Source organism: Thermobia domestica, chromosome 9 (genome assembly GCF_964235325.1).
Source record: "Thermobia domestica chromosome 9, izTheDome1.hap1.1, whole genome shotgun sequence".
Classification (NCBI taxonomy): domain Eukaryota; kingdom Metazoa; phylum Arthropoda; class Insecta; order Zygentoma; family Lepismatidae; genus Thermobia; species Thermobia domestica.
In genome coordinates this window covers 269,469,101-269,483,459 of record NC_137462.1, presented here as the reverse complement: position 1 = coordinate 269,483,459, position 14,359 = coordinate 269,469,101, and the positions used below count along the sequence as shown (strand labels likewise).

General features: G+C 40.1%; 1 protein-coding gene across 2 annotated transcripts in view; it reads left to right on the top strand.

Annotated features, from left to right (window-relative positions):
• LOC145660696 (DNA damage-regulated autophagy modulator protein 1-like) overlaps positions 1-13,728 on the top strand; it is a 208,221-nt gene extending 194,493 nt beyond the window's left edge. For both annotated transcript variants that reach the window (XM_081726046.1, XM_081726045.1), the window contains exon 7: positions 13,116-13,728. In XM_081726046.1, coding sequence (XP_081582172.1) covers positions 13,116-13,307 — 192 coding nt within the window. In that variant the 3' untranslated portion in view covers positions 13,308-13,728. The remainder of the gene's footprint in view (positions 1-13,115) is intronic.
• Positions 13,729-14,359: the final 631 nt, after the last annotated feature.

Below are 14,359 nucleotides of genomic sequence, written 5' to 3'. Positions count from 1 at the left end.
CGACAGGATAATGCACCATGTCACAAGGCCACGAGTGTGATGGAGTGGTTCGAAGAACACAGGGGCGATTTTCAAGTGATGTGCTGCTCCCCCCCCCCCAACTCGCCGGCTTTGAACCCAATCGAACACATCTGAGACGTGATTGAACGTGACGTCAGAGCGCATCACCCTCCTTCCCGGAATTTATGAGAATTACATGTGGTGCCAACTCTCTCCAGCGACTACCAAGGATCATTGCGCCCATGCCAAGACGCGTTGCCGTTGTTATCCGTGCCAAAGGTGGACATAGTGACAAGTTTGTTACTAATTCATAATATTCTGGCTGATATTTGCGTACTTTTTAACTCGTATATTTTGTGTCGACTCGAATTTCGAGACATCTCGTCTCAAATTCGAGTCGAGTCGAGACAGAAACTGTCGATTCGAGACACGAGTCAAGACAGAAACATATTTTCGAGTGGAGACAGCATTTTCTCGAGACGAGTCGAGACAGGCTTAAATCTCGACTCGTGCGCATCCCTAGCTAGCATGTAAGTTTGATCTTATACTTCATCTGTTCGCTTTCTCTTATAAAAACAATCTAGATCTATCCTTTTTTCTAGAAATATTGGTGGAAGTATTTTACAATTACTTATCGTTTTTTCGGGTGCAGAACAATACTACTCGTTCAATACTACATAGAGGTTTGTGGCTTGTAGAGTTGAATGCCCTCCTAAAGCTTCGACCCCTCCGAACTAATATTTCGAATTGCACGCCTAGTGAAGGAAGATGTATTGATGGACCGTTAAAAATTCAAACTTTCATTTTCATGCAGTGTAGCTTGCGGAAGTTCAGGCTATTGAGATTCCACGTTAAGCTGTAGGTTCATGCCTCATATAGCCTCGCTACTGAAAGCAACACTAAACTCTTATGAACCAACCAACCAATCACTGTGAGAAACGAAACTCGTTCACGTGATGTACGTGACCAGTCGACGCTAAAAGAAGCGGCCTCTCCCTTAGTTTCTTCATCTGACCCCAAGACCAAGGGTCTTATATTATATAGGCCCAATATAATATATATAAACCAAGGGCCTATTATAATTTAGGCCAAGTAATATAATGCTGTTGTTATCTTCGGTTTACAAAAGATTACCTGCTCTTCCCCCCTCAAAAAATCTCTGCTCCTCCATTTGATCCTCCAACAAGAAATTTAAGCTGGCTGCGTCGTTGATGGTGATACTATTACTTGTTTTATATCGTCATTACTTTTTTTTTTTTGTCACGAATGCATTCAACCATGTACATGTGTTCAACCATGAAAAAATAAAGAGTGTCTTTGAGGTCATCAGCAGTTGAACGGTATACGTGTAGATAAACTGATGTCATGCTATGATAAAAATGAAATAAAACCTTTGTGCTTAACGCCCAACGACCCTTATGCCCTTTAGGCTAAGGGAGATTAGGATTTAGACAAGTGATCGATAACGGAAGAATTGGTGAAACAAGAAAGTGGGAGTAAATGGGAGAACTCCGAGAAAACTCATGGGCACAATGTTGTCCACCACCAACTGACTTGGCCTGGGATCGAACCAGTCATGCTATGATAAGTGATTGAGTGTGTATGGCAAATATGCTGAAAAATAGAATGAGATATGAAGTTTGTATTGTAAGGATCCCCACATCACGACAAAAGCACATGTCAACACAACACGTGATATTGATTGTAAACAGCGTAGCAGACGAGAAGCCGACACGAAAGACACCGAGGAACGCCGAAAGAAGACGGACCTCACGGAAGGACCCGAAGAAGACAGATAAAAGCCCAACCACCGAGGGACTCGGCATCAGTCGACCAATTGATCAACTAACCAACCCGTGCCCTGAGGTCACATTGGGCTAGGGGTACACCTATCCTTACCCGAGGTCGCTCTGGACTAGAAACCCTTACTACAACCATGCGTTGCGAAGCTGCCTTGGGCTGAGGGGGCTTTCCTTCAAGACTCACCAGAACCTGCAGGTGCCTTGGAGACTGCCTTGAGAGAGGGAGCATCGTGCAAAACACCTATTTCCTCTCATCTGGTCAATAACAAGATAGACGCTATTTTAGTCTCTGTAATCAAAGACATCTGTGTTTAACAAATTTTATAATAAATTGGTGAAGGGGAAAAGACTAACCCGGACCGTTATTTAGCTTCCTTCTACTTATAAGACATTACAGTATACTCCTAATTCCTTGCTCACATGCTTTGTCTTTTGTGTTTGACATCAATCATTCCCTTTTGTTTTCTGGAAGATCCTTTTATATGTAGCGATTTTGTATTTTGTACTGTCATCTAGAAAGTTTATTGTGCTGTAAGTTGATTGTCTTTAGCTTAAATCCTTGCACTCAAACAAAATTTATTTTATGCACTGTACTTCTATTAATTAATAATTCATACGTACAACTTACAGTGATTTTAAATAATTATTTCGAGCGCTGTTTTAAGATACATGTTATCAATATGATAACCTCGTAATGTTATACCTACACACATATATGAAATTAATTAACGCACATCTAAATAAACATGTAAACATGTATAATAAAAATAATAGGTGAGGTTTTATGTTACAACGCTACACTGTAAAAAATAAAACATCATTGAAACATTTTTAGTACAGATATTGAGGCAAAATTTTTTGGATGAAATAGTGTTTATAAAGTGTGCTTCATGTGTCCAAAAGCGTTCATTCTAGGAATACAGTTTCTAGTGTGACATATTTAAAATATTTCTTCTCGGCAAACTGTTCGAAAACAAAGTGATGACATTTTGTATATACAAAACAGTATTTACAAGGGATGAATATGTGTCATCTTGAAGTGTTCAAAGAGTGTCAGTAATGTGTACAGTATTCTACTGTGTCTAAAAGTAGTTTCTGTATTTTTTGCAGTGTCGGGTTTGCAAGGCCTGGAATGGAAGAGAGGTCTGTCGTGGCTTGCTGCTCGCAAACTTCCCCTTTTCTGAATAAGAAATGTCAGGTTATTGTTACACCGGTTTTATAAGGTAGTTCTAGGTTTCGTTTTGTGCTGAGATCGGTGCACTTCCTAAGAATGTTTACATCTCAGAAAACGACCAATATTACAGAAAGTACATTGGTTTTCTCATGAGACTACTACCTTATTTCTCCCAGCGTTGCCATACGTACTGTTCTTGAAATGTGGAGATTAGAAAGTGAAAAAGCAAGACAAGAAAAACTTAAGTTCAAGTGAAATTAACATCCATAAACGTATTTGCGATCCTTCTTCCAACCCCACCTTGGTGTATATCCAACCAAGTTTCTGATTACTCTGGTCAATATTTTTTCTGTGCGGTACAAGTAACTTTTAATATACCTCAGGAAATAATTCGTGACAGTGAAAGAATAACATTGGGATTTAATAACAAACTCACAGTCTGTTTACAGTGTTTGTCCGTAAAAGTAGTAATGAGACTGGTCGCCATCAGCGCGGTTTCCTATGGCGGGATTTGTAGGGAGGGTCAAAGTTAAGCAACGCACCGGGCGGCAGTCTCGATCCGAACTCCAACACAGTGAGGACCACCCGTGACGCAAAAGCTGTTTTTGAGCTTTTATGACTCCAGTACGAACCGTCAACACCCTTTTCTACAAAGAAGCCCTTGCGCTTCTGCACAGTTCAGTCAAACGGAAACGACCGAGATTGCTGATCACTGGAATCTCCACTACGAAAACGTTCCAGCCCACACCGCCTTCGTTGTGATCGCCAACCTAGCGGGGAGAGAGGTTGGAACCTTGCCGCAGCCACCGTACAACCCCGATGAGAGCCTACCAGACTATTTCTGTTTCCAAAACTCAAGAGAAACCTGAAAGATCACCGCTCCTCCGACGATGTTCTCGTATCCAACGAGCTGTCACAGTCTCTCTAAAAGAGGTTACGGCACCTGATTTTCAGGCAGCTTTTTCATAGCGTTGGCAGCGATGTATCGAGACCCAAGGAGACTATTTTGAAGAATTTTAACAATCTGTACCGATCGAATCGATAACTTCTCTTTACCAGACCTAGTCTCATTACTTTACGGATAAACTCTATATACTCAATGAGTTCCTTAATTTTGTGTCCTGATTTAAAAAAAAAAAATCAATGTACCGAAGCTCTGAAATAAGGAAAATTCACTAGACACCAAATAAATATTGATAATAGCAGAAATATTTAACATTTGGAATCGCTGTGCGTCTTTAGCTTTCCACCGGGAACCATATCTGTATGGTTCCATTTTATTAGACTCTTGTGTGAATACAGCTTTATAAAATATTTATAACACATACAGCAAATGTAAATATATGGTTTCCAAAAATTGGAATTTCCATTGTCTAGGTATATTTATATGAACAAATAATAATTTATCTGCTAAATAATTGAAAAGCTATTGCCACGTCTAGCAAACAAAGCCTACACTGAATACCTACCTTCACTAGTTACATAGAATTTGGGACCTCAGAGCACAAGGAAATCAAGTTCGGTTACCAAACTTGTCAGGGAAAGAGACAAAGTTGGTATGATATTTACGTCATAAGAGTTATTTACAATATCTAGACATGAGAGTTTTAAGCTCTGAAACGAGATTCTGATAGAGATCTCAAAAAAGAATAAATATGTTCAAAGTAACCAAAACTGTAGTTAATCCCTTTGTGGATTTAACGCGCCAAATCCATCTCACCCAGCAAAGAAGCCATCGTAGACAATGGCGCCGACTTTCCGAAATTTATGTAGGTGCATATACATGGGGAACAAGGGTGTTCATCATGGGGGGCAAGGTGGGGCGATTGCCCCCCTAAGAGGAAATTGTACTTGGGAATATCGAAAACCCAATAGAATTTTCACATTAGTTACAGCAAAATTTGACACTATATTTGAAACCTTACTTATACTAGCCCCCCCTTGGAAACCACAACATGGGCGCCCTTGATGGGGGACGTGTTTTCAGGGGAGCCTCGATATCTTTTGATTGATTTCCTTTTAGTTAAAATCGTTTATGATCACTATCATAAAGAGCTGTGCTGCGATAAAGTACAATATACCGATACTATAAGGATAAGTCGTATTGTAGTGAGACACTTGTAAATAAACATCAAAGTAAGCCGAAAATGTGGGATTTTATTCAAATATAGTTCCATTCTTTTTTATTATTATTATTATTATGGGGACTGCCTTTGACTAGGCCAAAGACAGGCAAGGGCGGGGTGAGTGTATTGTATGGTTGCTTCTTTGCACAAATACTTGAAACAAACAATTGTGTTTTAGAGGTTAGAAATTTTAACTTCCATCTCAATGGTTTAATTGCTTTTATTTTTTAATAATGGGAAGTAAGAAATATTTATTTTATTTGTTTCTATTAAAGTAAAAAAATCTTGTGGGTGCGGTGCACCCACAAGATTATTATTTGTGTGGGTGCTGGAGCCCCGGAGCACCCACGTAGTTGGCGAACATGATTGTAGACCCTACAATTGGTTAGAATATACAGCAGTTATATATTGAAAAGAATTTCCACTTCTTGAAAAATCAGAGTTGTAGAAATGATTGAGAAGTTGGGCTATCAATCAATACTTAATTAAGTGACGTTTCTGGTTTTGTAACTTACTAACTAAATCTATGAAACCCGCCGGAGATTCAATGCCACGTTCACAAAAGCTTTCCATTAACTTCAACCTTTAGCCAATTGGATCCAGTTTCTACTTTGTATTCTTATATCTGCGAAGTTTATATATTGTATTCATGTGATTTAATTACTAAATGCTGCACTGTCCTAAAGGTAAACGGTAACAACTGTCTGTAGTACATAATAATATTGTGTTTATGTTGCTTAGTTACTAAATGTTGCATTGTCCTAAAAGTAAACGATAACAACTGTCTGTTAATTACTAAATGTTGCACTGTCCTAAAGGTAAACGGTGACAATTGTCTGTAATTTATATACTGTGTTCATGTTGCTTAGTTACTAAATGTTGCACTATCATAAAGATAAACAGTAACAACTGTCAGTAGTTTATATACTATGTTCATGTTGCTTAGTTACTAAATGATGCACTGCTACAAAGGTAAACGGTAACAACTATCTGTAGTTTGTATACTGTGTTCACGTTGATTAGTTACTGAGTGTGGTACTGTCCTAAATGTAAACGGTAACAACTGTCTGTAGTTTATATACGGTGTTCAGATTGCTTAGTTACTAAATGTTGCACTGTCCTAAAGGTAACGGTAACAACTGTCTTAGTTTATATACTGTGCCGTGTTACGTAAATTATATTGTACTTGACATAGAATAAATGCCGATGGATTTTATATAACTAATTACAACTTTGCTTATATTTAATACAGCCTTTGTTTTAATTATAAACAGCGAAGCACGTTCATGTTAAACATCGTAAGTATCCACTTTCAAATAAGGACAGGAGGTGAATGTAGCAGAGCGGCGGTTCTTAAGCATTAAGAATTAGACTTAGATCAAGGTGACCAGACGTCCCGTTTTAGCCGGGACAGTCCCTTATTTTCAACTGTTGTCCCGTTTTTCTCTGATTCTCAAACGGGACGCCTAAATGTCCCGTTTTTAAGCAAATATGACCCAGGTGTCCCGTAATTATTATTCAAAATATAAATGGTCAATGCTAATTCTATGCTTTTCCGTACCAACACTCATTGGAAAGGTTCAGCCGTGCCTAGAACTTTTGAATATTCAAATGAACATTGAGTGGTCTGTGGTTCAAGTGGGAATTGAGTGGTAATTCTGAGTGTTGAAGTAGTTAAAAGTATTGTTGGGTAGTACTTAAGTTAGAAACGCTGTGTTATCATTCTTACTTGTATATTTTTTAAATTGAAAACACTGCTGAGTCCCAAAATGCAATGTGGAAGTCCCCCCCCCCCGTCGCCGATTCGTATGCGTCCCGTTTTTAAAAGTAAAAGTTCTGGTCACCTTGACTTAGATGTTTTTGTAATGTAAATAGATAGCTACACAGTACAAGTCAATGATGAACCCGATTTGAGAAATTAATTCTGTAAAATCTAATAAATATATGTTACTATAATGCATGTGATAAGCAAGGTAAACTGTCAAACATATCACAAGTGCTTTATGTGAGCATCTCGCGTAACACGGCACACATCAAACTGATAGTCTATCTAATGCTAAACCTTTTGTAAGTAACACGTTCCGGTTAACGCTAAGTCTGAAATGTTCATACCACTTACGACTCGTTTTCCCCATAGGCGGGTCTCTCCGAAACGTAGTACGGACATGCTGTTGCACACTGATCACACAGCAAAAATGAGGTGTTCAAATAACACAAAATGACTACCACTTGAGCGTGTCACTTGTGTGTCAATTCAGCACAAAGACATAGATAGATAATTTGCTTTCGTATTTATCGTTTAATTTGAACAAAGCTTCGCGAAATATTTTTGGCACTTCTGCCAAGTAACGAATAATGTTCTATGTTTTCAGTAATCGGTCTCAATAATATTGTTGTGAACCTGTGAATCGCCTGCCAACAGTTACACAGATAGCTATGCTTCCATCTGTTTTCTTTATCTGTTATTTTTGTGTCTTAGCATATATGAACATAAGATGGCAGAACTGTTGCCTGTGTTACTGTTTTCAGACGATTCACAGGTTTACAACAATATTTTTGTGACCGATTACTGAAAACATAGAACATTATTCGTTACTTCGCAGAAGTGCCAAAGATATTTCGCAAAGCGTTGCTCATATTAAACGATAAATACCAACGCAAATTCTCTCAGGTAGTAACTAGTTATTTCTGATATGCTCGGAAGACGATGTCTTTGTGCTGCATCTCTCAGGTCGATAGCGATATCGACCACATCAGCTGTGACGTAACAAACGTCAGCACAGCTGCTTTTTGTAATCCTGTCCACGATCCTGGGACTTGCTCGTCAGACATTCGCTGAGCAACAGCTATCAGACTTATCTCAGCCAAGGGCAGCTCGTTGCGACACGTTTAGACTGGGGCATTTCCTCACCTAGACCACTATCCGAATGGGTGGTCTTCAATCTACTACCTGATACCTATATTTGTAGTATCATCTTTGTGTTAGGCTTTTACTAGCTATGTCTTCTACAGGACACACACACTGATTCCGGCTCTTCCGTTGAACGGAAGGAACGCCGTGGTAAACCTCAACCTAGTCCTCAACGCTCACGATCGCATCGTTCTAAAGAGGATCCTCAGTCAAAATCACCACGAGCCAAACGTCCTCATACTCTTAGTGAATCATCATCATCTACTACTACTTCAGGTCATTTCGACATGGACGCAGAATTTCCACCTTTACCTCCTTCACAGAATCCGCCTATAAACAGCAATGATCAGTCTCCAGTAGTATCTTCGTTTCTACTTACCAATTACGACCCAAAATATCAGGATCTAAAGCAACTCTACCTTCGACTCATCAAATACATTCCACGTGCAAACGTCAGTCAAATAGTCTCAACCCGTAAAGGCATCATTATCAAAAGTCCCGACTCCAACCTGGCTGCTACACTGTTAAATACATATTCTTATGAAATCTTTGGCAAGAACGCTCATCTTTGTAAACTACCTGCATCTAATACGAAACAACCTCCACCACCTCATCGATCACCAGCACTCTCAGTTGTTATTCGAGGGGTACGACTTGACTATACCGATGAAGAGATTGCCGAGGAACTCAAACTTGACGGACACACTATCCTTAAGTGTATCCGCATCAAAAACGCCTCTGGAAACACGTACATGGTCCGTGTGCTTAACAATTCCTCATCAACAATCGACAATTTTCTTTTGCATGGCGCTTACATCTATCGTAAAAAACAGAGTAGAATCCTCTAAATCACCGGCACCCCACCCCGTCCGTTGTGAGATCTGTCAAGTCTACAACTCACATCACACTTCTCAATGCCCGAATACACCCAAATGTGGTTTGTGCTCCGGACCTCAAGCTATCAAAACATGCAGAAATCTTACGCAATCTCCACTCTGCAGTACCTATGGTTCTAATCACCTTACCTATAGCTACAAATGCAGAGCCCGACCAACAGCCGAACCTTTTAAGCCAGAACTTGTTGCTCCTCTCCTCCTCACGGGACTCAAGATACCACTGTTCCTCCGCCATCATCCGTATATCAACGAATCACCATCAATCAATTCTTTTCTTTCATCACTATTACTCTTCAGAAAATCCATCCTTTCCTTTGTCATCACATTTTACAACAGTTTCAACAGACAGCAAAAGCCATCCTTCACGTCGACTTTTAAGCCACATATTCTGGTCCTACTGTTTATTTTCACTCCGATGTGCTCCAAACAGCAGTGTGACTCACTTCACTATCTCTCACATAAACTAACTTTCGCTGTAGATTTCATCATGGAACTGCACTTTCTGTTTTTGAACATTCGTTCCCTATCACGACATCAACCTCTTTTTGAGCAACTACTCCGGGAAGAACATGTTACTACGTTTCTTTTAAACTAAACTTATCTGACCCCGCGCCTCCATCCACGTATCTCTGGTTATCAGTTAGTTCGACATGATAATGCTTTTGCAGCACGTCGTGCTAATGGTGGAGTCGCCATCGGATTTCCACCCAGTGTTCCTTATCGCCAGCATCTCTCTACCGTTCCTAATCTTCCTGAACATCTCATTCTTACGCTTTATTTTAAACATCTATCTGTCACTGTTGCTACTCTTTATGTTCGTCCCGGTCATCCCATTCCTCAAAACTTCTTTCACTACATCTCTTCTCATTTCCGCTCTTTCATTATTATGGCCGATCTGAATTTCCATAACCGCTCAGCCCACCAGAGACTAGACTTTCAAACGTATATCACTACTCACACTAATGGGTTCATTCATACTCTTCCCAAACTAACTCGTCCCGAAAGTAACTCCATCCCGGACGTGGTAATAATATCCGCCAATCTCTCTCCACGCTGTGCGATCACGGTCTTGGACCCCCTTGGGAGCGACCATGTCCCGGTAAAACTTGCCATCCTTCTCCGGCAATCCCGTTCTAATACCCAGTCTTTTCCAGTTCGTACCGCTCCTAGTTTCGATAAAGCTGACTGGGTTCGTTACCGCTCCTACATCTCTGAAAACCTCTCTGATGTTTCGCTTCCAACTGCAGAAATAGAACTCTACACGACTCTTGACACTGTCACCAACACCATTCACTCAGCGTCGCAGAAATACATCCCACAATCTGTAATCAGACCACACCCATCGCCACTCCCACCCCACTATCTCTCGCTCATCACACGCTCCCGCCAACTATATCGAGATTTTACCCGTACAGGAAATCCTGAATCCCTTCGCCTCCACCGCCAGTACCAACGTACAGTCCATAATTATCTAGTGGCTTACAAGCGCCGCAGCTAGATTAAAACGTGCAACACTCTTGCTGACACCTCTCATCCCACCAAGTTCTGGAAGCGTTTCCATCATCTCACCGGCAAAAGTACCCGTACTCCCTACTCACTTCTCGATGGCGATCATCCTCTTTCAGACGATACTACCAAAGCCAACGCCTTTGCAACACATCTTCAAGGTATCTACACCCCAACTGCGTCTGATCCAACTATTCGCCACCATCCTACTGATCATGTAAACCTTTCCAAACCGAACTTAAAACCTCACCCCGATCATGAGCTTCCTCTAAACAATCCACTCACTGTCCCCATCACTGTCCCGGAAATCTGTCAAACTGTCTCTCGAAAAAAGAACACTGCCCCCGGCATAGATAAAATCACATATCGTTATATCAAGGAAGGTCCTTATGTCTTACATTACCTCCTTTCCGTTATTTTACCTTCATCATTCGCACTGGCTTTTATCCAATACTCTGGGAAACTTCTACCACATTAACGTTTCTTAAACCCAACAAACCAGCGCACGCAGTTTCCTCTTATCGCCCCATCCAACTCACAATAGTATTTAGCAAAATTCTTGAACGTATCCTTGTCACCTGTCTCCACACCCATCTCACTTCTTATAATTTACTCCCTCTCCATCAAGCTGGTTTCCGCCCTTCCTTTAGCATCTCAGATCAACTTCTCCGTCTCACTACTTTCATCACCAACCAGTTCAACACTTCCAAACCATCCTGTCTTCTGTTATTTGATCTCGAAAAAGCTTTCGACAAGTTATGGCATCTGGGCCTTCTCTATAAACTCTTTCACTTCAATCTACCCTATTGTTACATTCGTCTTATCTATCACTTTCTAACCTGTCGCCTTAGCTACGTATCCATTAACAATCATCTATCTCATCCCATTTTCCTTCACTCAGGTGTTCCACAATGATCGGCTCTCTCACCCCTCCTTTATCTTCTTTATGTCGCAGATTTTTCTACTCTACCCGCCAATGTCACCCTTTTTCAATATGCCAATGTCACTGCCTTTCTTCCTACAGGAAATACGATCTCTCGCCCTAATCTCTTACTCCAACCCGCCATCTATTCCTTTCTTTCTTGGTGCCACCCGTGGCAAGTTACCATCAATGCCACAAAAACTCAGGCGATCATCTTCTTACCACCTGTCCAAGGGTCCCGTGTCTATCGTAACCTCGCCACCCTCCATCTTTACATTTCGCACACTCCTATTGCCATCAGTAAAACAGTCACCTACTTAGGCGTTATTTTTGATCAACACCTCAAATGGATTCCCTACCTCAAGTTTATCTGTCAAAAGGCCTATTCTCGCCTTAATCTTCTTCGTCGCCTGACCGGTACCACGTGGGGTCTTTCTGCTACCACACTTCTGAATACGTATAAAGCATTCCTCCGACCAGTCCTCACTTATGGCTTTACAGCTTGGTTCGATGCTCCTCCCTTCTTCTACAAACGCCTTCAAATTCTGGAACGCCATGCACTCCGGCTTGCTTTCCGAATCCGTCTTCCTAGCCCCACCCGTGATTTATACGCCCGTACACCATTTCCCCATATTCTCTATCATCTTGAAACTCTCCGCTTACGATACATCTCTTAGCGCTTCCAGAACCACCATCCGCTTCTCTTAGACACTATGCACTTCGACGCCACCTTCCGTAAAACGACATTACTTTGTCATACTCCCTTATCTTTACTCTTTACTCTCTACTACTACTCCCTACAGCCAGATAGTTTTCACCCTCCTCTCGTAGCCGATTTCATCACGCATCTTAATTCATCTTTCATTTTTCCATCTACTGCACAGTAGTCCTACTGTTTCACTAGGCCTCCCACTGTCTACATCACGATCCAGAGTAGCCCTGGATCAGAAGATAACATGCAAGTGTCTACTCTAACCATCTCCCTGTTGTTGTGATGTCTACTGCACCTCATTCTCATCTTATCCCATCCTAATTGAATGATTATGGTCAAAGGCCATAATGTCCTTGCAGCTCAAAGACAGTCCCGCTGCTGCGAATTGATGCTTCCCTCCACATTGTTTTTTGGTTTATATAGAAATAAAGAAATAAATAAAAACTGGTTTCTAACCATCCACCATTTACCTACCTCCGTTCAGTTTTCCTTTCCTCCCTCATCCCTTAATAAAGGGTGTAACCCTTTGGGTGGGTGCTAGTCGTAAGCGGCTAGCAAAAAAAAAAAAAAAAACTTTGTGCTGAATTAACACACAAGTAACACGCTAAAGTGGTAGTCATTTTGTGTTGTTTCAACACCTCATTTTTTACAGTGCAGACCTGTTTACATTATAATCAAGAACACAGAAAGATCAACGCCAATTTCCTTAACTGCTCACTGCTAGCTCTCAGCCGTAGAAAGTAGAAACACTGGTGTGGAAACTAAACTTTGTAAGTTACCCTGTCTGAGCGCATGCCTCACAACAACATATTTCACAGAATGCACTTCTGAAATCGGGTCCATCATTTCGACTCGCTCTGTATATCTGGGTCACTGATTTTCACTTTTCTATGTTTCCAATACAAAGTAGTATAAAATGATGAACTAACAAAATGGCATAAACATAAATACAGTAATCGGTTACACTAAATTGTTAAAGTTTGTTTTTTTCTTTTTATTTAAGATTACTATTTAATATGTAATTTTCTCTCTTTATTTATTAACTTTCTGTTTTTATTTTCTGCAGGGTTTCAATCTGCTGTTAATAAGTTCTGGAGCCGAATGGTCTCTTACGATTCTCTTCCTCTTCTTTTTCCTCACATTCTCGAGAGATTTCCAGAAGATGGCTTTCCACACACGAGTGGTGATGTTGGTGAACCATTTGGAACAAGAGCCAAATTATCCTCTCAGCGAAATTACTCCTTTTCTCAAGACGTGAAAAAAAAAGAAGAAAAAAATCTTGCACGAAGTGTTGACAACGATGTCCCCCTTTCGCTCACTTTTATTTCATTAGGTGGGGCGTGGAGGTGGGGGGGGGGCGAAAAATCTTTTGTTGTCTTCCTCAACGACGGAAGGATCTGGTGCCTATATGGCTTCTTTAACCAAGATGACATCAAAAGATAGAGTTTCACGCCATTTTTATTATTTCTTTTTCTTAATGTTTAACTTGGTCTTCTAGAAATAGACTGATGAAACGCGTTTCGAAAGAGACGTTACAAAACAAAGTATATCTTTCCTAAAGAAAACTGGACAAAACTTCTAAGATAAAAATAAAGCTGGCTATTCTGTATGTACTATTTTCAGTATGTGTTGTAGCTATATTATTTCTAATAAACAAAATTTATATACTTTAATGTTAACACATTATTTTATTTCTTCAGGATCTCTATATAGAGGTTGTTTAGTGCCTTTATTTTCGTTTTTTCTTTTTCTTTTAGTTCTCAAAATACAACATAAATTCAATGAACCTTGCAATATAAACGTTCCCATCGGTCCAAAAATGTGTATCACGGGTGCCATTGACGATTTTTGTACAACTTATGAGCAGTCTGCTTTTATTTAGGTATTGCAAAGTTATGAAACTATCTTATACAACTGGACCACGATAACTCAATTTTTGTTTCTTGTTCCCTTGAACTTCCCATATTAATCAATGTTAAAATAAACTCTATTAGTCGAATGTTTAAAAATTACAACGTCGATAAGTCAATTTTATTTTCAGGGTTTCATGAAAATATTTAAAAACCTCGGTATCTCAAATTCAATGGCGGTTCTAGACGGGCTGGGGGACCTGCCCCCCCATTTTTTTGCAGTGAAGATAAACTGATATTTTCAATTATCTTGAAATATTTATATAATTAATATTTATCTTGCACGAAGTTTAATGTTATCTTTTTCTGAACATGAAATGAAGTGTACCATGATAAGCTTCTATAAACAAGGGGTGGGGGATGGAGCCACAGTGAATGCTAGAAACTGCATTTTGTCGAG